The sequence below is a fragment of the Halichondria panicea genome, chromosome 8 (assembly GCF_963675165.1).
Source record: "Halichondria panicea chromosome 8, odHalPani1.1, whole genome shotgun sequence".
Taxonomy (NCBI): domain Eukaryota; kingdom Metazoa; phylum Porifera; class Demospongiae; order Suberitida; family Halichondriidae; genus Halichondria; species Halichondria panicea.
Genome location: NC_087384.1, coordinates 207234 through 232744, shown reverse-complemented (window position 1 = coordinate 232744; position 25511 = coordinate 207234). Strand labels below are relative to the sequence as shown.

General features: G+C 44.5%; 3 protein-coding genes across 3 annotated transcripts; 1 reads left to right on the top strand and 2 right to left on the bottom strand.

Moving 5' to 3' along the window:
* Positions 1-35: 35 nt before the first annotated feature.
* On the top strand, positions 36-6260 carry LOC135339297 (leupaxin-like). The gene is given in 10 exon segments (XM_064535373.1): positions 36-197; positions 472-656; positions 880-924; positions 1574-1769; positions 3927-4170; positions 4379-4703; positions 5013-5243; positions 5515-5635; positions 5964-6032; positions 6035-6260. Coding segments are annotated over 10 exon segments (1533 nt in total). The 5' UTR covers positions 36-187; the 3' UTR covers positions 6142-6260.
* A 63-nt stretch (positions 6261-6323) lies between these two features.
* LOC135339280 (histone-lysine N-methyltransferase SETD1A-like) lies at positions 6324-13535 on the bottom strand. Its single transcript, XM_064535349.1, has 11 exons — positions 13197-13535; positions 12970-13068; positions 12442-12712; positions 10608-12004; positions 10072-10369; positions 9626-9797; positions 8863-9353; positions 8385-8572; positions 7524-7628; positions 6985-7242; positions 6324-6669 (listed from the first exon to the last, which is right to left on the bottom strand). The coding sequence occupies exons 1-11, from the start codon at positions 13311-13313 to the stop codon at positions 6496-6498; spliced, it is 3570 nt and encodes a 1189-aa protein (XP_064391419.1). The 5' UTR covers positions 13314-13535; the 3' UTR covers positions 6324-6495.
* Positions 13536-13667: 132 nt separating this feature from the next.
* Positions 13668-25499, bottom strand: LOC135339278 (clathrin heavy chain 1-like). The gene is made up of 24 exons (XM_064535346.1): positions 25219-25499; positions 24298-24505; positions 23779-23928; positions 22849-23129; positions 22497-22610; positions 22014-22187; positions 21700-21897; positions 21206-21499; positions 20804-20986; positions 20410-20547; positions 19306-19722; positions 19121-19213; positions 18793-19061; positions 18311-18545; positions 17610-17881; positions 17186-17369; positions 16881-17073; positions 16462-16616; positions 16128-16295; positions 15622-15897; positions 14862-15425; positions 14495-14716; positions 14251-14320; positions 13668-14074 (listed from the first exon to the last, which is right to left on the bottom strand). Exons 1-24 carry the CDS (start codon positions 25258-25260, stop codon positions 13962-13964), a joined length of 5013 nt encoding a protein of 1670 aa, XP_064391416.1. The 5' UTR covers positions 25261-25499; the 3' UTR covers positions 13668-13961.
* Positions 25500-25511: the final 12 nt, after the last annotated feature.

The following is a 25511-nucleotide window of genomic DNA, read 5'->3' as shown; positions in this document are numbered from 1 at the left end:
ACATTATGTGGGCGTGGTTTTTGTTCCATTATTTTGTAGACATTATGTGGGCGTGGTTTTTGGAGGTGTGTCTGTGATCCAACAACATTTCAACACAAAGAAGTGAATACACACGAGGCTTCACAGTTCAAGCTAATCTTTTGTGGGCACTTCTTGGCACCCCATCTGTCATATAATACGTCTATCAATGGACCTAGGTATGTTCATGCATGGGGCTGTATGCCAACTCGCGTATAGACTGGCATATAGATTTTGTAGAATCTAGTGAACATTAGAAACTAACAGGGCTGTATTTAGTCACCGCATTAACTTAGTTAAGTGCTGTGGAATTCTATGAATGCAGTCTGGTCATAATAAGTCTACCACATTTCCTTTAGAGAGTTCTTGAGTGCAGCTAGCTAGCTAGATATCAGCCATTGACAGAGCCAGTCCACTGTCAACTATTAAAACATACAATGCTTGAACCACCAGATGAGTTACTTGAGGACCTGCAAGCTGCCTTGCCACCGGAGCAGCCAGCTATGGTCCCCAGACCACCCTCCAACAACTCCAGGTCTGGTTCCAGGCAGGGGGTCAACGGTGCTATGTCCCCACTCGATCACTTGAGTGACTTACATCTGAGTGATGAGCCGGAGCGAGCCTCCATCACAAGCTCTGTGAGTGTAGTGGGTGGGTGTGAGTGTGAGTGTAGTGGAGTGTAGTGGGTGGGGGTGTGTGTTGGAAATTATTTATTTAACAAAGTAGAGCAATGTGTATTGAGAGATATAATAACTGTTTGTGTGTGAGCTTAGTGCACTGTACCAGTTTAATATACTTGTAACTGTATTGCGTGCACATGTATGTATATCTATGATGATTGTATCCCCTCTCCACCTCTAGTCCATCGTTGTCCGATACTCTGATAAAAAAGGAGGACAAGGCGAAGTGAGTCACAACACACATGTTATAACACGTCTGACTTTCCTATACTATCAGCTGGCAATTACTAATATTGGATCCAGGTTATAGATATCCACAGTATTTGTATACTGTACAAAGAAGTGCTTATTTGTGCTACCCTCTAGTCTGTATTGTTGAGTCTTGATTGGACGGTTTCTCCCTTGTTGTCGTATTCCCATTGACCACACCCAATTAAGCCTGGGTGTGTAGCCGTGTGCTATGACCTTGTTAGGCTGCATTGTGTGCACGACAACATAGTCACTTTGTCAACCATCCAATTGTGTGTGTTGTTTGTATGTGCAGTACATTGTTGCCAGGGGCTGGCTATGTGTTGATGAACTACACCTGTGTATATGCATAGGCTGTAGATTGATGTACATGTATATACAGCGCCATAGGCTTGCTTATTGTCAACTGGTAAATATTTTTGCCTTGAAAGATCTACTGTAACTGCCTTGGTACTGCAACAGTGTAACATGTATTTAATACACACGATCTCATAGGGCAAGCCACCCACTCTTTATCTTCCTGTTGTATTCTCATGAGGTTTAAACCATATGCATGCAGTCACATTATTTACCATATTGATTGCATGTACACACGCACACACACACACACACACACGCACACACAGCCATTTGACGATGTCCAGTACAGTGAAGTAAAGAAGGGTCCGCTCTACAAAGCCAAGTCCTCCACTTCCTCCACACCTCCACCCCTCCCAGACCACACCCTCTCATCACCCCCTCCCCCAGTGGACGAGGGTAGTCTATCAGAGCTCGACAACTTGCTGGCCATGCTCAACGACACACAGAAGGACATCCAGGAAGGTACGTATGTGGTGTGGGTGTGGTCATAGTGTGTATGTGGTATGGGTGGGGTCACGGTGTGTAGGTGGGGTTACTGTGTGTACAGTATAACACTGTGGAGTTGGTTGGTGTATATATTGGAACAGTAGTACAAATAATACCAATAGATTACTGAAGCATAACTGTTACTTCGGCCCTATTTTAGTACGTCGTCATGATTTTCGTAGGTTGAACAGCGGTGATTTACGTGAGTAAAAATGTCGTTTCCTTCGTTACGTGCACTGCATTGCATGTGTTCTGGTAAACCACGCCTAGGCTTTCATGGGTAAAATTTTTGTCGAGGTCAGCTTGCCTACAAAACTAACGACTTTTTTGTGGATAACAATTACCCGCTATAATAATTATGATAGTCAATGCCTGCTATACTGTAGTGTACTGGTATCTCTACTAATGGAAGCCTGTGATCAGTAGAATGGCCGAGTATTGCCAGTGCTGCATAGTTGTGGTGTACACATCGTGTGTGTGTGTTATTGCAAGGGCTCCGGGACGTTACCATATATGGGCCTTGCTCATAGAGCTGGCATTCTTTGTGTATGACCTTTGTAGTCCTCTAAAAGTTGCATGCCATTAGGATATGACTACAGTAGCTGGTTACCAGCCAAATACTGTGGGCATATCCTCTTGTGTGTTATTAATCAAAATACCAATTTGGGTAGTCTAGTCTAGAGACAGTGTTTGTCATTTCCTATACATTACTTACTCAGCCTTTCCCCAAAGCCCTAAAAGCTGCATGCCTGGTTAGCAGAACATGCATGTACATGTACATGTACGTAACAGGCCTTATTCTGCATTCCAAGCATTTACTGTTTGTGTGATTATTTAGCGTGTCCCCTATAGTGTATTACAGTCACCATATGTGTGTGCTTTCAGTACAGCTGTACATGCCAGTGTTGTTGCTATGATCACACCCACTGTACTGTTTCAACGACTCTCCAGATCAAGATAGATTAGCATTTCCTTTAAAGTTGCATAGGCATCTCAGATGTTCATTTTTGCTGAAATTGATCAAAGCTAAAACAGAAGGCTCACTTTTAATGTAATAGCTACAAACTTTAAGCTGTGATTTTAAACAGTGTGGACTATAGTCATAGAACTTGCTTAGTTTACTAGCTAACCATTTACCTGTTAGTATGCTGTAGAATTGTTGATGATATAGCTACTTGTGTGTAGTTCCTATGTGTATTGTTCTCCTAAAGTAACTTCTAAATCAGCACACCAAGAGACTCCACTACTCCAAGCATGGCCACACTGCCTGGTTATGGGAAGAGACACTCAACCAGTACACTCCACTCTGCTAGGCAACGCAGGGCTACCATACAACCACTCCACTCCAACCTTCCTTCTGCAACTGTACAACCCCTTCCTTCCAACCTCCCTTCCACCATCCCTTCTACTACGATACAGCCACTCCCCTCTACCCTCCCCTCTGCTAGGCAACGCAGGGCTACTGTACAACCACTCCACTCCACTCTTCCTTCTGTTAGGCAACGCAGGGCTACTGTTCAGAACATTGCTATGCAACCAACTTTCAAACAAGAAGAGCCTCTTACCAGCGAAATTATGAGCATCAGCAATCAAAAATTTGGTCGGTTTAGCTCTCTTGAGTTTCTCCTCGAAGATGCTAAAGTTCTTCATAAGAAGCTGTATGCCATGTCACTAGACCTTGATCTTGATAAAGTTGGTCTAGCTGATGAAGATGTTGACCCTAAAAAGAGTTCAAAGGCCGCAAAGACATCACATTCTGTTGGTAGTAGTAGACGAGGGTCAAAGGTCACCGAGACATCACATTCTGCTGATAATAGTAGACGGCGGTCGAAGGTCACCAAGACATCACATTCTGCTGATAGTAGTAGGCGAGGATCAAAGGTCACTGAGACATCACATTCTGCTGGTAGCAGTAGACGAGGGTCAAAGATTCTTGAGAAATCACGGTCCATTTTTAGCCGCAGTAGGAGAGGGTCAAAGGTCACTGAACAACCGCCGAGTGGGAGCAGTCCCAAAAGTGTGTAGAATGAAATTTGATATTACTCTAGGGAAAAACTGATATTGCTTTTTGTGGTACTCTCGTAAAATAATGGCCCCCCACACACCACACACCACCCACACACACACACACAGCTGAGCAACTACCCAAGGCTGTTAAATCTGATGCCCCGGCTGCTCGACCATCCGTGACAGACCTTATTGATGAGCTGAGTGAGGTGGAGGATCAGGTGGGCGGGGGAAGACCCATAGAGAGAGATGCGACAGATAGTGGCAGCAAGCGTATCAACATCACGGCATCTACTGCAACCATGGAACTGGATGAACTCATGCAAAACTTGTCAAAGTTCGAGCCGAATGATGCCGGCGCTAACAGCAGGTGAGAACAGTTTGCAGCATGAGATCTACTGTACAGTCGTTTTGGTAGCTATCTTTGAGAGCCCGTAATTTGTGTTCAGACTGTCCAATATCAATTATATTTGATGCATTCAATAGCTCTCATTTCCAATGGTCTGCTTATATATGTAATTATATATACAAGACAGTAGTTCTGTAATCCATAAATTTTAAATATTTCCTCCGTCCAGGGTTGGTGGAAGTGAAGCTATCCCCAAGTCTGCTATGGATGATCTCAGCTCCATGTTGGGCTCTCTAGATCAAGAGATGACTCATCGCCACGGCGTCAGCACCACTGCAAAGGGTGTGTGTGCAGCATGCAACAAACAGATACTGGCCAAGGTTGTCAGTGCCCTGGGCAGACAATGGCATCCGGAGCATTTCACGTGTGCTGTATGTGAGATGGAACTAGGTCATGTGACCTATTATGAGTCCGATGGCCGTCCTTATTGTGAGAAGGACTACCATGAGCTGTTTGCACCTCGCTGTGCCTACTGCAATGGCCCTATTCTTGAGGTACTATTGAATGTGATACACTATAGATACAGTAACTACATGTACCTGTACGCAGCTGTAGTTCGTTTCACATTTATCAGGAATGGCACAGCATTTGTCAGCAGATTAGTTGATTTTGGGGAAATGTTCCTGTTGTAACTTCTATCCATGGTTGCCATAGTTCAAAGCGTGTTTTGAGTTTCAACAAACAACTTTTACTTTCAGCAAGTATTGAGACAACCGTATGGTTTATACATGTACATAGTATATTTACTATGTGTATAGATTCACCACCACCCTCCCCCCACACACCACACACACACCACACAGCGAGTGATGCGTGCCCTGGACAAGACCTGGCACCCGGAGCATTTCTTCTGCACGTTGTGTGGGAAGCACTTTGGACCCGAGGGATTCCACGAGAAAGACTCCAAGGCATTTTGTCGGGAGTGCTATTATGAGAAGTATGCTCCTCGTTGCAAGAGGTGTGATAGATCCATCATGGAGGGCTTCATCACGGCCATGAATGCACAGTGGCATCCAGAGTGCTTCTCCTGCAAGGTGAGGGGGCGGTGGTGGTGGTGAGGGGGCGGGGGATGATGTCATTATGTACTTACTACTTGTAGTTGAAAGCAAACCACTCTTCTTGTATACTACTGTTATCAGGAGTGATGGCTATCTGCACATTTGCAACTGTTTTTATGGTACATGTACCTACAAGGTGTGCATGTCTGGGGCTGTCTATTCTCTCTGAAACCCATGCTCTTGATCTAAAACTAAAGCATCTATGATCACGCTTACGCACATTCTACACCTATCCCACCTCATCCAGGTGTGCCAGGTGACGTTTCCTCGTGGCAACTACTTCGAGCACGAGGGGGAGCCCCACTGTGAGATCCATTATCATGCCTCCAGGGGAACACTCTGTGCCAGCTGTCAGAAACCCGTCACTGGCAAGTACACGTAGCTGTGTAGAAGTACCTTAAGTATGGAGCTATAAGTGTACAGCACTTCTCCTAATAAATATTTTCAAAATAAGCATAATACTGAATACTGTGTTTTGGATGGTGTACACACACACACACACACACACACACACACACACACACACACACACACACACACACACACACACACACACGCCCACACACTGTACGATAATTATAGCATATACATTATGTAGTATGTATTTCTAGAAACAGTAGGCATATTCTATTTATTGCATTTCTTATCATTGGTTAATTGCCATAGTTTATTACCATCTTCTTTTGTCCTGTGTAGGTAAGTGTATCACGGCGATGGGCAAGAAATGGCACCCTGAGCACTTCACCTGTGCCTTCTGCCTCAAGCTACTCAACAAGGGGACCTTCAAGGAGCATCGTCACAACCCCTACTGCCAGCCTTGCTTCATCAAGCTCTTTGGCTGAGCCACTCGCTTGTACATGTGACTATCATGTGACTGAATTAACTGTGTATATAGTTGTATTTTAGGATAGTTTAAACCTCACACCTTGATTGCTTTATGGTGTTGTACATGTACATGCTCTCAAATACCATTTTATTGTCTAGTTTTATTAATTTGTCTTAATTCATGGCATGTAAAATATACACGCGATGTCAGACTTCATTTGTTGATATATATATAATACAATTTTAATGGTGAGGTGTTTTATTAATAGAAATGACCATACAAACCACGCAGATGAGAGCCACTGTATGCATGCTGCTGAGCATGAGGTAATCTGCATGACAATATATATAGCAATCAGTATATGAGAGTCAGTCACATGACAACATAGAGCTCAGCACATGATCAATTCAATGCCCCTCGGCACATCGGTGCTCCACATAGGCACGGGATTTTCTCGTCTTCTATAGGGAACTTGTAGTCGTACGTGATCTCTTCTCCTAAGGCAATGTCCCTCTTGGAGTAGATAACAATCTTCTTTAGAACTCCAACAGTGATCACCTTGGCGTAACAGTTGGGCTGTGTGTGTGTGTGGGGGGGGGGGGCTTATGCACAAATATATATCCGATATTCTAGTGTGATACAGTATACATAATTTCCTGCCTGTATTCCCTTCGTTGCTGGCACACATATCTAAGGTAAACACATATCTAAGGTAAACACATAATTATATAGAAACTTTCTCCAATTTGACCATACCATGGTCCAAGGCCGAAAAATGACAAATTATGGCCCCAACGAAATTTTGAGAATTAAGTACACCAGGTTTCTTTCTAAGCTTTCAGAAAATCATATTTTTGACATTGTATCAACGGTAATGAAGTGTATACTTACATCGCAGCAATGGTTGATGAATCTAGCCAGGTTCCCTTGTCTGGTGGCATCGATGATGTAATCATGGTCCACCCGGAACAGATAGCTGCTTCCTATACCAGCTGCCTCGTATCTCTTCTCCCTCTCGTCTGCCACGGCTTGTCGTACCATCTGACCTACGTACTCAATGATCATCTCGTCAGCTGCTATACTCTCCATCGCAAAGAGGCCCCAATTGTGAATAGTGGACTTGGCAAACTTGAGCTGCTTCTTTCTTGCCTGTACGAGGATAGCCATGTATACACACAGAACAGCTTTAGTTATAATAATTACAGAACCTTGTATCTAAGCACACCATTGGAAAGGTAATTCTGAGAGCTATTGAATGCATCAATTAGTTTTGAAATAGGACAATCTGAACACAAACTACGGCCTTACTCAACAGCAGAGTTCAGTTGTACATACACATTGTTAGCCAAGGCTCTGTACTTTGCTCACAGCTCAACTAATGCTGCATATACTACAGGCAGTATATGAAGTGTGTACATTAGAACACACACCTTGAGTTGGTTGTACTTGGCCAGGTCACTGGATACGTCCCCAGCACTGAAGAGAGAGGCCAACTTCCTCTGGTTGGCCCTGTTCACTCGACCACTGCTCTTACTCTGCAGGACAGTACCACAGGGGAATAGTGAGATTGTAGTATAATAGTAAAGCAAGGCACTGCATGAAGGTTCTACTATTATAATTTTACATCTTTCAACAGCCATAACTTGAGTATTGTTGATCCAACGTCAAAAATTTTAGGATTTTCTGAAAGCTTAGAAAGAGACCTTTCAATTGATGTGTTGAAATTAAAAATTTTTTTGGGGCCCTAATTTGTCATTTTTCGGCCTTGGACCATGGGCTATTATCCATGGTATCGGCAAATTGGCAAATACTTTTATCTCTCAAATATGATTTTTGATGACACCATTTGAACAATTTTTTTCTAAGCTTTCAGAAAATCCTCAAAAATTTGACGTTGGATCCATAGAATTCAAGTTATGGCAGCCGAAAGAATCCCCAAACTATTGAATGAACAGAGTGTAGCTGAACATCTTTCAACAGCCTTAACTTGAGTATCGTTGATCCAATGTCAAAAATTTTAGGATTTTTTGAAAGCTTAGAAAGAGACCTTTCAAATGATGTGTTGCTATCCAACATTTTTTCGGGGCCCTAATTTGTCATTTTTCGGCCTTGGACCATGGGCTATTATCCACAGTATCGGCAAATACTTTTATCTCTTAAATATGATTTTTGATGACACCATTTGAAAGGTATTTTTCTAAGCTTTCAGAAAATTATAAAATTGTTGACATTGGATCCACGGAATTCAAGTTATAGCAGCTGAAAGGATAGAGATGGTACTACAATCTGACCTTGACATCTGAGCTCCTTTGTGTTGTATTCTTGAGTCGATGGTGTGGGAGGTACTTGACCTTCTCTCTCATGGTAATCTTATAGTAGCCCTCGGAGCGAGCACATCCTGTCACATGATCTGCGGGTTCACCAGAGACAGTGCCACGCCTTCTTTTGGTGGGTGGCTCTCGTTTGAGAGGACGAGGTGGTGAACAATTCAGTCAAAGAAACATCAATGAAGCTTTACAGACGCACATGTACTTGTAATTCATGTAATATTAAGGTACCTAGCCTTGACAAAATGAACTGGGAATCTGGGGCTAAAGCAAATGTGATTAAGAGCTACAAAATGTATGTACACACACACCCACCCACCCACCCACCCACACACACACACACACCCACACACACACACAACCCACCCCCACACACAACCCACCCCCCCCCCACACACACACACAACCCACCCACACCCACACACACACACACAGAGGATATCATCAGGATAGTGTGCCCAGTGCACTCCCGTCACAAGCTCCTCCCCTTCTCCTATCAGCCGTGCTAGTGCCAGCTTGAACATCTGCACATCCTCCTTGCCTGGGCCAACACTCAAGTACTCAACAAATATCGCCTCTTCAGCAATTTCCGTTCGCTTCTTGTATTTGGGTTTCGGTGGATGACCTTGCTTGATGACTCGGTCAATTCTTTCCAGATTTTCTTTGTCCAATGATGTCGGTTGCTCATCATCTGTTGCAAAATCGTGTCCTTTTCGTTGCTGTTTCTTTCGAGTTTTCGGCGTTTTTCCTTTCAATTTGATTCCTGCTCGCTTCTTTTTTGGAGGAGCTGTATCCTCAATGGACTCGTCGCTATGGTTACCCGAGGGATGGCGTCGTTTGTTCGATTTGTTCTGAGTAGTTACGAAATTTTCGAAGTTATCACTGTCACTCGAGTCTCCAAATATGGCACGATATTCTTTTTCTCTGTCATTGCTGAAGAAAACAAGCCAACAATAAAATGATGTACATCAGATAACCAGCTCTAGAACATTCCAGCTAGCTGGGGAAATTGAACTTAAGAAATACGGATCATTATGTCATTAATGCAAGAAACATTTTTTTCAACAAGAACTGTTAGTATTATGTTGCTGTACTGTACAGTCTAAATCTGTCCCTCTAGTACTTCACAACATTTAGAACACTTTTAGCCTAGATCACACTTTAATATACAAATGCACTACACACATGTACTGTACACAGCTCACATGGTTGGCTCTGTACTGGAGTCCCTGTCACTGTTCCAGCTGCCAGCATCTGATGACCTGTCACTGTCCTCGTCTGAGCCAGAGCTAAAGTCCTCAGCGCTACTGATATCTGAGCACTCATCATAAGTCTTTGATGGTGGGAGACCTTTCTGAGACTTGGACTGTGGCTCTTCTGAGGAGAGGAGGGAAGAGTTCAGTGACTGTGTATGGTAATGTACATTATGTAACTATAATACAGAATAATTATATCAGCTACATGTGTATAATAGGTAAAAGAATGCAGAAAGTATTTGTGTACATGCTAATTTAAGTGAGCATTTCGTTTGAGCTAGTAACGTGAACAGTGGACACAATTTCTCCCACACAAATTTTACTTTTTGTAAACTCCCAAACAGCACACATCACACAGCACACACACGCACACACACACTCTTCACACTCCTCACCTTTCCCACCAAATAGCCTCCGTCTGATCACAGTGGCGGACTGACCTCTCCGCTGACCTACGCCACGAACTAGTGGGATCTTGAAGTTCATCAATCTCTTCCGGGGGGTGGGCAGAGAAGGCTCCTCCTCATCCTCTGCGTCATCCTTATCCCCGCCCACTTCCTCTGGCTCTCTATCCGAGTCTGTCTTCACCTTCATACCTGGAAGCATACGACGATAGGGTTGCAAAGGTTGTGAGGTCTTCTCTTTATCAGTAGTGCTGCTCTCTTGAGTGGTCTTATCTGACAAGGCTTGTTTCTGAGGGGGGGGGGGGGTACAAAGATGGTAATATTGAATCAGTGGTAGGCCACTAATATGTACCATAGATACAAATGGAGCATATTAACATGGCTACCAGATATTGTGGCTACAGTACAGATAAATTAAATTTACGTAAGACATCTAAAACAGGCCATCACTATTAAGCTACTGTATACCTACTATAGGCCACTAAAGCACATGTAGACTACTGCATAGCTACTGTACATGTACCTACCTCCTTCTGTCTCTTCTCCCAGTGGCTGTCCAGTACTGGGTAGGCAGAGCTCTCAACTATCTTCTTCTGTACATCATTCAGCACAATCATCCGCAACTGATCCAAAGCTTTGAACAACACGTCCTGACTAATGCCATCTTTTTTGTTTCTTGGAGAGGGAAGATTTCGAAACAGTTTTGCTTTGCTTAGCAATCGACTCGGTGCAAAGTTTGTGCGTCTACGCGAGTATCCGTTGGCCTGGGGTATGTGGTCTTCGAGGAACGGACGAGGAGGCGGTGGGGAGGGAAAATGGGGACCAATCATACCACCAGGAGGGATGTGTGGGTGGTGACGATGTGAGGGTGGTGGGAGGAACGGAAGGTGTGGGCGAAACGGATCGAGGAAAAACCCCGGGTGTGGGAATATCATGCGTGGAGGGGGCAACAACGGCTCTTGTGCTGGAAAGATGGAGGCTTTCACATTGACTTCAATCACATTAGAGCTTTCATCATCCGAGCACACTTCCATATCATCACCGCCTATCTCATCATCATCTGAAATACACTCAACTTCCAGCGGTTCGAAATAGACCATCACTGGAGATTCGTCTCCTGAGATTTCTTCGACTTCTATTTCATAGTTGGAAGTAAGTCCACCAGATGGAGATGATATAACATTGCTACCGTCCATTTTTCTGGCAAGGAGTGATTTTAAACCGAGTGAGGGATCAAAGGTGTGTGGATTACCAAAAGCGTCTTTCTGGGTTATTTCACTCACTGGAGATAGAGCTTCGATTTTGTTGTCGTCTTCGTCCGAGCTGATGTTTTCGATTGCCCCACCCCCTTTGGTAACCGGCGGTAACGGGGGGAGCGGTGGAGGAGCAGTTGAATCTTGAGGGGGTAGAGGGGGCGCTTGTTCCTCTGGGGGTAGGGGAGGAGGGGGCGTGTTCGGGATACGAGGGAGGGAAAAGGATTGCGAATGTTTTCGTCTTCCATCAGGACTTAGAATAGTGCTGCTGTGGGTTTTTAGCGATATACCGGAATCAATACTGGACGGTGTCATGGGGAATGGAGAATTGAACTGTGTCCGCGGTGATGATGTCACTTCAGTGGGCGTGGTCGACGCGCTGAGCATGTGCAGACTGGAGAATGGATAGAGCTTGGTAGCAGCGGAAGATGGAACTGCAAATGGATCTGAATCTTTCTTCACAATGGTGGTGGGAGTTAGCGGGGTCATCGCTTGAACTGTTGAGTCAATCTCAGATTCGCTGATAATGCTCTCAGAGATTGAGTCGTTTCGAGTTCTCATGTCATCGGAATCAGAAGCCATACCAAGTCCGTCTTGAGAGGGTGGACGTGTGCGTGGCTTCTTCTCTACGTTCTTCAGCACTGGGTCCAAGTACTTCTTCAAGTGGTCTCCTGCAGAATCATTGTGGCTATAATGATGACACACTCGATTACTTGGTTTACTCTAGCAGATGCAGCGTTAAATAGAGCATCTTTGAACGGCCATAACTTTAGTTTCGTTGGTCCAATCACATTAATTTTATGATTTTCTGAAAGCTTATGATGAGCTCGTTAAGATGGTGTCTTAAAATTAAAAGCCTATTTTGGGCCAGTTTTTAACAAAATACCATGGGCTATATAGCCCACGGTATTTTCCCGAAAATAAGAAATTATGGCCTGTTCCAAATTTGAGAATTGAGCATACCATCTGAACGGGCTACTTCTAAGCTTTCAGAAAATCATAAAATCGTTGAATTTGGATCACCAGAACTCTAGTTACAGAGCCAACTCTAGTACTCTCAAAATGCGCACCCAGCACATACATGCAGTGTTAAAATGAAGTCAGTCACCATTATCATCGAGCTCAGCTCCGAGATAGCATCCTCCCACAATCTTTCCGTCTAGTCTACCCAGTGCCTTACGCCCGCCACCCCACTCCTCAAAGCACACCGTAGCGGCACCCAGGAAGCTCTTAGTCTTGGGGTGACGATGCAGCTTGATACAGTTGAGAGGAGCGGCCTCCTCACACGTCTCCCTCAGGGCAGACCCACCAGCTGTCTCGTTGAGTCCGATGATGAACACATCTCTCTCTGGTGAAGGTCCCTCCCAGAAGCTGTCATACTGTGCAAATAGATATAGAGATGTCACAGGAACCATTAACAACTAAAACAAAAATGTTTATATAGGGGAAAAGTCTGTGCCCAGTGGTTTGATAAGCCTCCCCTAGGTTGAAACTATTTATTATCAGGCAACACATACGATAATAGTTTATGCATCGATAACAACAACACCATCAATGAGAGCAAGTGGTTATATAGACACATGCAGCAACCAATGACCGCCTAGCTACAGTGTACATGTATGTGCAAGCTTAGTACCTTGAACCTGGGTATCTTCATATTCACACAGGTCCCAGTAGCCCCTCCTAGGACCGTCTTCTGGGTCCTAGGATCTCTCAGAGGACCAGAGCATGGAAACTAAAACAGCACAGAGAGCACACACACATTAATAGCACAGTGACTGAGTATCAAAGCTTTAGTGTGTGGGATGTAAAAGCTTGGAAGCTTAAGGTAATTTCTAAATAGAGCACACCACACACTCTCACCCCTGGCACGTCTTTGCCGTTGATTCTGTAGATCTTTTTGGAGCCTTTTTTGAGCTCGGGATCGACTAAAAGTTTGTAGTTGTTTCTTTTCTTTTGCCCAGCATCATTTGCAGCCATTCTTAGCGTAGCACGATCTTGATGGGTCTCAAAAGGTTACTAAATGTGACACACTTAAGCTTAAAAGCTGCCAGTTGATTTATCTGTACATATGAACATTCTTGAGACTATTCCACACGCGATGGCAGGCTAGGGTATCCAGGAGGCACCGATATCACCACCAGGAGAACATCCACTTGTATGCAGCCAGTTCTAGATAAAGCGCAGATAAAGTAGGCGTGGCTGCACTACCATGCCTAGAATAAAATTCACTAGCCTCGATCCCAGGCCGCTCTTCCTCGAAGAGAGGCCTTGTGAAGGAGGCTAAAAATTCACATGCATTAATAATTACACATGCAGCAGAAAATAACGACATCATAAATGCAACAATAATAATTAATAGATATAACGATAGAACTTTTTTCTGTGTAACACAAACATTTCCTAAAACTGCTAAAATCTTTAGCAAATAAGCAATGTCCGTCAATCGTGCGTTCAATATGCCAATTCCAGTATTAAGAAAACCTACCTATAATAATATTATAATAATGAACTAAGCAACATTTGCTATTAATCACAAGGTACGTTTATAACAGAATACACAATCCTATGAAATAATAAGTTCTTTTTTTCTAGCAAGCACTCGACTCAGGTGATCGTGTGTGTGGACTAGAATTGCCCCTGGGGGGGGTAGTAGTAGCCAGGTTGCTGCTGAGGGGGCATGGCGGCCACGGGGGGTATACCCATGTGTGGTCCAGCGGTGATCATGAGCGGCATCTCAGCTGTGTGCGTGTGTGTGGGGGGGGGGGGGTTATATAGGGATCTTGATAAGTATACTTGATATTTGACAAACAGAACTGAAAGAGGCTATATGTACTTTATCACTAAGTTAGGAGGTGGTATTATTGTTTTGACAGTAAACACTCAGATAGCTATAATGCAAGTGTGCTTGACTTACTCATCATAGCAGGTGGTTGTTCCTGTTGCTCCTCAATCCTCTCAGCATCAGACTGCTGCAGCTTGTCCACCTGCACACATCACACAAACACATAATAAATTCTGATTCAAGCATGGACACAGTACACACATGCATACAGAAGGTGCCTCACATTGTAGGAAATAATTCTGAGATTACTGGATCTATAAAGCATGTGTGTCTACACGAGTATTTTCCTGTACAGTAGATGCATTATATGACTCACCTTGGTGAGGTACTCTCTGAGGACTTGGACAATATAGGGCATGGCAAAGTCCATGATGTTGTGACGCCAGGCTAGCTCCAGGATGACATCAGGACGTAGCAGATCGTAGCACGTGAAGAGACAAGAGGCAAAACAATCAGACTTGCCAATCTCCAAGAACCAGGCAATAAGACCTTCAGCAATCTCAGTGTTTCTAGACTCAGCAGCATACTGCATAGCATCCTGCAGAAACAGTTAACAGCCTTAAAACATGACAACCAACAAACAGACATTGCCAGTAACTGTACAACAATTAAATATACAGAGCTCTTAAAAAAACACAGAGGCAGCATTTCCCTAAGTGTAGAGAAGGCTCATGCACACTCACCCTGAAGAGTTTGTCCTTCTTGCAGAGGTCCACGGACTGGCCCCAGCGATTGTTGTTCTTGTACAGGTAGGCAGCAATCCTGCGGAACTCCAACAGCTCATGTTTCTCCAATTGCAGAGCAAGTGCAATCACGTCAATATTGTCGAAAGAATCGATAGACTTTCTGAGTCCCTCGTAGTCTTCCTCCTCAATGAGGACTTGGTTGATAGCTTCGTTAACAGCCTTGTTGTTGTTGGTTTGAACAGTGCGAAGGTAGGGCTTGACAAGCTTGAGGTGGCCAAGACGGATGAAGAAACCAACAGAGCGAGTGTGATCCAGACGTGGGATGAGGACGTTCAAAAGGTCGTTGACAAGCAGTGGCTTGTGATTGAGGTAGAACTGGAGAGCCTTGTAGTAGAGCTCGATGTTGGCGACCTTTGTGATGACCTCCTTGAAGTGAGCCTCCCTCCAGGCCACAGTGGGGTGGGCCATCATAGTGACGATGGCGTTGTCATACTCCTCGTACTTGTCATAAAGGAACACTAGCTCTGACCAGAGATGGGCTTGCTCAGATGCACGTAGGACCTACACAGGGTACCAAATAGTATGATCATGTACATATAAATGTTGTACACTAGCAAAAACAGATACTTTTTTTCACACAGTTTACCTACAGCAAGCAATCTCTACATAAAACAACAGATGGTATATAAAGTGCATGTAAGGAAGGTGTAAGGAAGACAGTGCTGTGTTAGAATAACTATGCAGAGTGTACACACACCTTGGGGATGTTGACACGGGACCAGAAGAGCTCGAGATGTTCCCTCATTTTAGCCGGCTTGTACTTGGAGTAGAGAATGGCCACCTCAGTGAACATGCCCATGTGAGCTCGCTCCAGACCCAGGGCTGCCTCCATTAGAGTGATGAGCTCATCAAAGTGGCCAAGGTTCTGGTAGTAGTTGATGAGGTCCTCCAGTTCGTCAGCATGCACTACGATGTGGAGACCACACACTTGGGCCAGACGGAACTCTTGAGCATCCACACAAGAGAAACACACCTGCATGGATAGACAATAATTAACATTGGATACACAAATCTGTTTTAAATGAATGTTGCAAGCTGTGCTGTGATAATGCCTCTCTCGGCAATAAGTAAGAAAAGAAGAATAGTTTATACAAAGATTGAGAAGAGCTCATGTACACATGTAGTACATGTGAAATGCTTTTATAAGTTTTTCGCATAGAAATTGTATGTATTAGTCAAAATGTGATTAGTTAAACCGCTGACCTCTTTCCAGGTTCTGGTGGAGTTGGCCTTCCTAGCTGAGTCCACAGCATTTTGGAACTCTCCCAGGTGAACCAGAGTGGAGGCAAGGCGGGCAAAGTTGGAGATGTTGTTGAAGAGGAGCTTGGCAGCATCGTACATCTTCTCCTCATAGCAACGCTCGCCTACCACCTGTGTAAAACACATGCAAACACACAATAAAAACCTTCACAAATATTACATCTAGTATGATTTCAGCTTCTTCGCTAGTACAAGAACACAAGGCAGCTAACTGCTACAGTAAACCCACTGGCTAGTTACTGAATACTGCCCCACTAAAATAATCTTCCCCCCTTACTTGTATCTGTGCATGGTTGGGTCCAGAGATGAACTCCTCGAGGTCAGCTAGACGGTTGGTCTTGGCAAAGGCAAACACCAGCTCTGTCTCAATGAAGGTTTCCCGTGTCTTCTTGCGGGCCATTTGAAGGTAACGCACAAGGTCCTCAAAGTTGCCTACACACAAGCAATGACAACCTTGTTTAATAAAGCACTAGCAATTCAGTAGGCTACCGTACATACTGCACGGAAATGTACCAGCCATATACCGTTGTAAGATGGAGAATTAAGCAAGCTAAATTAACAGTTTAAGCACCATACATTGTAAGAGCAGCACTGACTGATTTAAATAAATAAAACAGAGAGAGGTTGTCAATAATGTACCAGCAAGTGTGATTGGCTTCATACACTCCTGGCTTTACTGTACAGCATAAACTATACCTCCATTGTTGGCAGCTTGGATGACCTCGGTGTAAGTGGATGGGTCGTCAGCCTTGATGTAGGAATCAATGGCTTCCTTGACTAGGCAGCCATCCAGTTGAGACTTGGCCAGGAGGCTCCACACTGCAGGTTGGTTGCAACGCTCTGCAAACTCATAGGCACGATCCAGGTTGTGCACATGCTCAATCAAGACCTGGGTATAATGATATAGTTAGAATACAAAGGAGGGCAACAATGTAAATGAGTGATACTTATATTTTAATACGTACATGTTGTGAGCATAATTATAATCAGCCAATACTCACCTCAACAGCAGAAGTGTTGACGTCAAACTTCTTGAAGATGGCAAAAGCTTCCTCAAAGAGTTCAGAGCTGATACAGATGTTGGCAATGTCTGGAGCATCGTAGTTGTCTAGACGATTGATGTACTCCATCACACGAGTGATGTCAGCCTTGATGGCAGTCAGGATGAGCAGGTTTTGCAGGTTACTAGGAAGGAAGAGAACACAGTCAATAGTATACACGTACAAACCTTGGGCACAAAAAGCCAATTAAAGCACAGCAGTACACCAAGCCAGTATGCATTTTCTTGGGTAAAACATTATCCTTAATTACATAAAAAATGCATGTACATAAATGTACCCCCACCAAGCTGGTACTACACACATAGATTGATTCCCATACACAGACATATTAATTCCCATACACACACACACACACACACCATACCGGTGGTCCCTGAATATGGAGTTCTCATCGAGGACAATCTTCTCAAGTAGCTCGATAAGCTCCTTGGGCAGGTCGGCCGTCATGAAGGCCTTGACTGTCACAGAGACATCCTCTGGGTCTTGAGTCTCGCTGAGTGCAGTCTGGACCACTTGGTCGATGAGAGGGCGACGGAATTCGTTACTCTCCTCCAGGACCTGTGCCCAGAGCTCTGTGTTTCGACGCCTCACCAGGTAGCGAGCCTCACTCTTGAATAGTGAGTTCTCATTGCACACCTAAACAGAGTGTGTGGGGGGGGTACATGTTATGGGGGTGGGGTACATGTCATGTGGGGGGTGGGGTACATGTTATGTGGGGGGGTGGGATACATGTTATGTGGGGGGGTGGGGGTACATGTTATGTGGGGGCTGGGGTACATGTTATGTTGGGGGGGTACATGTTATGTGGGGTGCATGTTATGTGGGGGGGGGGGGGGGGTACATGTTACAGCCATAATTAATTATTATAATTATGTGTACGTCTGTACAGTGGAAGAAAATACCAAATTGTGTACTGTAAAAAAATGTTTTACCATAAAAAAAATTTGTAAAATCTATTATACAAATGAAGAACTGAGAAACTGTTGCACGTACACATGTACAGTGTAAGCTCTAAGCAACTATAGAGTACAGAATAAGAGGCATGCAGCTTGTAGCACCACTTACCCTGATAAGCTCCTCATCACACTGGCCCCTCTCATAAGCCACACAGGCCAAGTGAGGGTCCCTCTTCTCACAATACTTGCCCACCACCTTCGAGTCATAGAACTGGTTCTCCCGGAGGTACCTCTCTGGGTTGTTGTTGGAGTCAATGTAGATCTTGGCCAGTGCATTATGAGTGGCGGGTTCCTCCACTCCCTCGTGGATGCGTGACTCCAGTAGAGGGAGCAACAGCTTCAGCCTGGGAGATGGTGGTACAGTGTATTGTGAGTATCAGGGTTCCATAGCTGAACTATTGGAACATCTTTAGCTATTACTTACATGCAAGCTTTTATAAGTTCAGACATGTAAGCTTAGAAACTCATTTAAAATTTAGGTAAAAAAAGTTGCATGCCAGCAGACATGGAGATAAAGTACATCCTACTGTAACCTACAGAAGACTAGTACAATAGTACACATGCGTAGTGTACAGTGATGTAAGGCTCTACCTGTTTCTCTTTTCGACCTCCTCCACAAGCTCGTCAGTGGAGAATGGACCACGTACAGAGAGTACAAGGTTCTTGATGATGTCATCAGTGCAGTCCACGTCAAGGAGGCCACCAACGACGGCAGGAAGACGAGATGGGTTGACCTTTTGTACATAGATCTCGATGTACTTTTGCAAGTTGTTGCGATAGAGATACAGCACCAGGTCGTGGACAAAGTTGAACCGATCGCAGACGATGATGAGTGGGAGCTGGTCAGTCAACTTCGCTTCCTGAGTTGCATGAGAGATATATGCATATGGTCAAACAAGTTTAATCAGAAAGACAGTACCTTGAGGAAGTTCTTGACTCTCTCTGCATCATAGCATGAGCTCTCCCGGCAGATCCTCTCAACCTCCTTCATCTGACCAGTCTTGCAAGCAGCCTACAAAACACACACATTTATTAATTATACCCTGCACATAAATGTACATCTAACGCCCTCTACCCAATGACCTTCTACCCATATTCCTATACCTGGATGTATTTGAAGTGGACGTCTGTGTCCTGGCTGAAGTTCACGATGGAGCCAAGGAAGTAGAACAGTCCCTCAAAGCTCTTGAAGGATTCAAACAACTCAATCAGAGCCACAGGTGTCAACTGTTCATGATACTTGGTGGCTATCTTGACACACACTTGGAGATTCTGCCTAATATTGGCCTGCAGCATAGCCTTGAGGCATTCCAGAGAGTCTTCAACTGAGAGAGAACCGAAGTAGTTGACTAGCCAGTCTGGGTTGAGTAGGTGCGTATGGACAACGGCTCGCTTGATGTCATAGATGTCAGTGTAATGCTCGAGGGCACGTTGTAGGAGGCCAGCCTTCTCACACAGCTGGGCAATGTGCGGCTTGTCGTAGTGTGTGAACATCTGGTTGCCCATGATAGCATCAGCCACCTATATAGCAGTGGGGTGAACAATTAAGTACTGTAAAACATTATTCATATAACAGTAGGGGGCCCACAAACTCATTTTGAGAACTGTACATATTACAGGGTTTTGCAGAATCTTTGAAATAGAGGGTGTAGAGCGTTCCTTATATGGATATCTAATGTTTACACATTGTGGTGTCATATACACATTGTGGTGAAATGCCAAGTCTGATTGGGAAGCAAAATTCAAAAACAAAATGGCTTTTTCTTGTGAAAAAAGCTGACCAAGGGGATATAAGGTGGAGAATAGTGCATCAGACAGAGCTGCTTGGACTGTCTTATCAAGGTGTTGCTGAGAATCTTCAAGTTGATCCATCAACTGTTTGGAATAGTGCATTGTTGACATGCTGACTAAGATCTACAACTTTATGGTTGACCACAGATAACCTTATAAGGAACGCTCAACGCAAAACGCTTTTTTGTGGATATTGCAAAGATTCTGCAAAACCCTGTAATTCTACAGACACTGGTTTTTTTAATTAGGTAAAGATCATCATACTAAAGTCCAGCATTTCACTAACCTTTGGGATAAAGAAAAGGGTCACTAAAACAAAAAGCTACATACAGTATGGCTAGTTGGCTACCACTCCAGTACGTATCTGAGGAGCTACCACTTCAGTATGGCTAGTTGGCTACCACTCCAGTACTATACCTGAGGAGCTGTCATGAGGTTCATCTCGAGGAGGCGTGTCTGGAGTGGTCCCTCGCTGGGGCGGTTGTTCTTGAGGGCGTCTAATAGGAAAGACGTACACTGCTGCACCATGTTCATCTCCATGAACACGTCCACTATCTGTACAGGGGTAGCCATGGCAACACAGTAACTTAGAATAATATTTATAATGCTACGGTAACAATGTACACACGTGTATAGATGCTCTTTTATTGAAAGCTTTTCAACTATGGACATGCACATCAGAGCAATTGTAAGAATTTTATTGCCATCTTGAGAGTTCTTTGTACTATTTTATTAACTACAGAGGAAGTATTTTACACCGTGCCGAGCTTTTGAATATTACACAATGACACTTTTATTCGTACAGACGTACCTGGTTGATATCGGCCATTGGTTCTTCATCAGCTACCATCATCTTGGCGAACTCTGTACCCTGCTCTGGGTTGATCCTCATGACGTTCCTAAGCAGGAAGACATAGTCCGGGGTGAAGCCAACCTTCTTAGCATAGAGGATGATCTTCTGGAACTGGCCAGTCTCAGCAAAGCATTGGATCACCTGACAACATGAATACACATCAACTAGAGTTACAGTATACATGTATACAATGACATGTACTGTACATGAAACATCACAAAACAGGCTAAGAAAAGGAACTATTATAGATTGCTGCCAAGGAAGACCCACATGGCACATAGGTAAAACTGTAAAATTACAAGTTATAGCACTGTACATGTACATGTACGTGTACGTGTGTAAGTTCTAATTCGTGCCCACCTTGCCGGGGACTCCAGCCCTCAGGAACACAGACAAAGCGAGTGTTGGATCAACCTGTTTGACCAGTTCACCCAGTTCCTCGGAGCACTCTAGTTTGTCCTCTTTGAGCCATTTCTCGATGAGCTGCTTCTTGCCCTGAGCTAGCACGGGACGACAGAGCTCCAGCGCCTCATACTTGTTGAGCTGACTGCTCTCCAAGAGTATACCAAAGTACAGGAGTAGTGGAGAGGTCTGTCCAGGCTGGGTGGGCACTTGCTGGAAGCGCTGGATGGTCTCAGGTGTACGAAGAATACCCTGCATAAAGAGTGAACAGTAAACCACTTTCAATGCATTTGTAAAATGTCCACACGGGAATGGAGTATCATTACTAATTTTTTTGACAAAGCTAAATAGTAGAGCCTTTGGATGTTATTATTCTCTACACTTTTGTCTGCAGCCACAAATATTTAGCAATAATTTGGAGCCACTAGCTTGTACAACAACCCAGCCCTCACCTTGGGAGCTCTGGCTGCAGCCTTGGCAGCCTCAGAGTACTGTCCCTGGCTGAACAGAAGGTTGAACTTGCGCACGAGTAGTTCCTCTGCTCCTGCCAGGTTGTTACGAGTGGCTATACGGAGGGCAAGGTCAGGTTTCTGGAGTGTGTTGGTGATGTAGGGCACGATGTTGGCCTCGTCCACGCTCACTGAGAGCACCTGAGGGAGGGGAGGTTACAAAGAATGAATAATGGCCCTAGTATACATGCCATGTACATGTAGATCTACTTGCAAGTACTGCACGCACACGCACACGCACACCCACACACGTGTACCTGTCCCTTTCTGTTGACCCCGATAATACCACTGGAGGTCTCGTGCACAGCAGTCACAAAGATGGTCTCCCCACTGATGCGGTTCATGTAGATACATGTGGCGGTCTCAATGTCGTACAGATGGATGTAGCCAAACTTGGTGATCATGTAGATGACATCATACTTGGAGCTCACCTACAAGACAAGAGCATATGATCATGTACTGTAAACCTGCAAACTGTGTGCACATGATTATGAGTAGTGTGTTCCAACAGCTTCACCAGTTGTCCTAGTAGGCAACCACACACATTGTACGATAAAACAATGAAGGCAGATTATGATAAAGCTACAATATGACACAATGGTTAAACCTTGACCCTTATATACATGTACATACATGCAGCATTGATCACATGATCTGTCACACATACACACCCTATAGAAACCAAACAGGTAATCATGATTTTAGGACACCCATACAGTAATTGAATACCCTTGACTCACTTGCATGGCTACAGGGAAGTCTGTCTGTGCCTCTGGTGGGAAGAAGACATCCATGGCTTTCTTGGTAAAGGGCTGGTTGCCTTGAGCTGGGTTGCCCACCTCAATGATGTGCAACTAATGGGAGGGGTTAGGTTGATCAACATAGGCTATAAAACATCGTACAGGACTGTGCACACGTAACAAGCAGAGTTCATGCAATACCGACTGTACATGTGACTACAAATATACATGTATATATACAGTAGGGTAACTTTAACAAACAGTAAGCAATTTTTATGTGCTAAAGATTCTCTCATATTAAAAACACACAAGACACTTCTCAAGCCCTGTACAGTACACAGTGAGCACTCACCTTGCCACCAGTAGCAGTCCTACTAGCAAACATGAAGAGTGTTGACTCCTCTGGATTCCCGGGTAGTTTGAACTGAGCAAAGGCAGCGGCATGACCCTCGATGGGCTGGCTCACTTTACGCTCGACTGAGTACAGCTGCATGTTCCCTGCCACCCTGTGCTGTTGGGCCGAGATCCCCACTAGGAGCAGCCATTTGCAGTGCTTGTCTGTACGATAGTTGATGACCTGACAATCAGTAAGACTGGAGTGACGATCGAACATCTTCTCTGGCTGTGAATCGCCTGGGGGGATTTAGAACGTATTAGTTTTCTGTTTGTGAAAGGAAAATGCACACATGTACGTAGCAGCCATTTTATAGCTATCAAAAGCTTCTACGTGCAACGACATGCATGTACATGTATACACAGAAATGGTCAGTAATTTTAATCATCATGTTCGATACACAGCACATGTACAGTATATGCACTAATCTTGAATACACTTAAGAGTACAGTCTTGTGACTACAAGAATAGATGAATTTAATGACCCCTCCCCCTCACACAACATATGAAAACTGACAATATTCACAATCCTGTCTGCATTCTTATTAGACCCCTGCCACCAAATAAGGCAACCAAGAGGGGCACACACACACACACACAAGCTTCCACGAACACAGGTACAGAGCACATTACGTACTTTAAAATATACAATCTATAGCATTATACAGATCACCTAAACCCAGGACCCTACAATTAAGTACCCCTGCACAAGCACACACAAGCACCATGCACACTAGCGACCCTCCCCCACACACACACACACACAAGCACCATGCACACTAGCGACCCTCCCCCACACACACAAGCACCATGTACACAAGCTACCCTCCCCCACACACACATAAGCACCATGTACACTAGCGACCCTCCCCCGCCATTACCACTCACCTTCCATGGACCAGTGAAACACTGAGGTCTCTGTGACAAGGGCAATGGTGTTGAGGTTGATCCACTTCCAGAAGATGATCTCGTCCGTCATCTGGTGTGCCTTCATCTTGCTCTTCATCTCAATGTTGAAGATCTGGAGGCTCTTGCCAGCTGCAGGGTTAGGGGGGGGGGGATTGAGAACCAGTCTTATTCGCCAATTTCTTAGTGTACATTTTAACAATTTAGCGAGTATTCTACCGTGGACCTTACAGTGTAACAAGCATTTAATATTAGTAATTACTATAGTGTAGTGTAGGTTCAAGTAGCATCATGAAACAAGCTCACAGGAGTTTACACGAACATGTACGTAAGTGTAGACAATACAGCTGCTCAAAACCCAACAGAATTCTAATTGACAAGCAACACTCGGACAGCTATTCTAAACAGGAACCACTCTAGCGTATAGTAGCTGCAACACACGCCCACACACACACACGCCCACCCCCCCCACACACACACACACACGCCCACACACAGTACCTTTCAATGCGATGACTTTAGAGGCGGGGTTCATGATTGCTGAGTCAGCAGTAATGGGTCTTCGTATTGGGTTGCCAGAATCAGCCAGGTCGATGATGACCACTTGAGCAGTCTCACCAACCTTCTCCCTCACACAGATGAACTTATCTGACTCCATGGTCAGAGTGGCAAAGCCAATCTGCTGGACATTGATACCTACGTTTTGGAGCTGTGTGTGTGTGTGTGTGGTGTGTGTGTGTGTGTGTGGTGTGTGTGTGTGTGGTGTGTGTGTATGTGGTGTGTGTGTGTGTGTGTGTGTGTGTGTGTGTGTGTGTGTGTGTGTGTGTGTGGTGTGTGTGTGTGCGTGCGTGCGTGTGTGTGTGTGTGTGTGTGTGTGTGGGATAGCCTGCGACAATTACAAGATATATAGTGAACAGGCAGAAGCTAAACGTGGATATAATGGATACGCTGACAGAGATGGGTACATGCACTGGGAGGATGGGATAAGGTAATGAACAGGAAGTGATCACTGTACATGTCATTGGCATGGCTGTGTTTACTAGAGCAGCCTCGTACGTGTGCACTTCCTGACCCACACACACACACACACACGATACCGTACACAAAGATTGAATATAACATATCAAGGTCATAGTTTAATAGCTAGCTACATGTATTCGAAGTACAACGACAAACTTAACCACGGATTACTACGCATCTCCTAGACCCTACTACGGCAAGATTTAATACTCAGTTGATCACCAATCCTAAGGCTTGCTAAGGCACGAGCACCATAGATCTATGCGTACATGTATGTACAGATGTATCATTAAAAGCAAGCATCCACACACTGGCCTAGCGCCTGTAGGAAGATTTTGATTGAAGTCATACTGTGCACACATACCATTCATGTCACTCTTAATCATCCCCTTCAATACTCACCTGAAGATGCTCCTGGAAGCGAATGGGCAGAGCCTGCGCCATTTTATGCCTTTACTTTCCAGACAGCACTAGAGAGTGAAGTACTTGTTGTTCAACCTTGCGATTTAGGTTCAGGGATAGTCACTAAGGTCTCTAGTCTTTACACAACCAGTAAGCACGTTCCACAAGGCTATAGCAGGTCTCTAGGGGCCTCAGAGTGAGACAGAGTGAGTTGTATCTTCAAAGGGAACAGTACCCAATACCTCAAAGGTTCTTTCCGGTAGGGTCACAAGCAGAACAACCCACTGAGCATG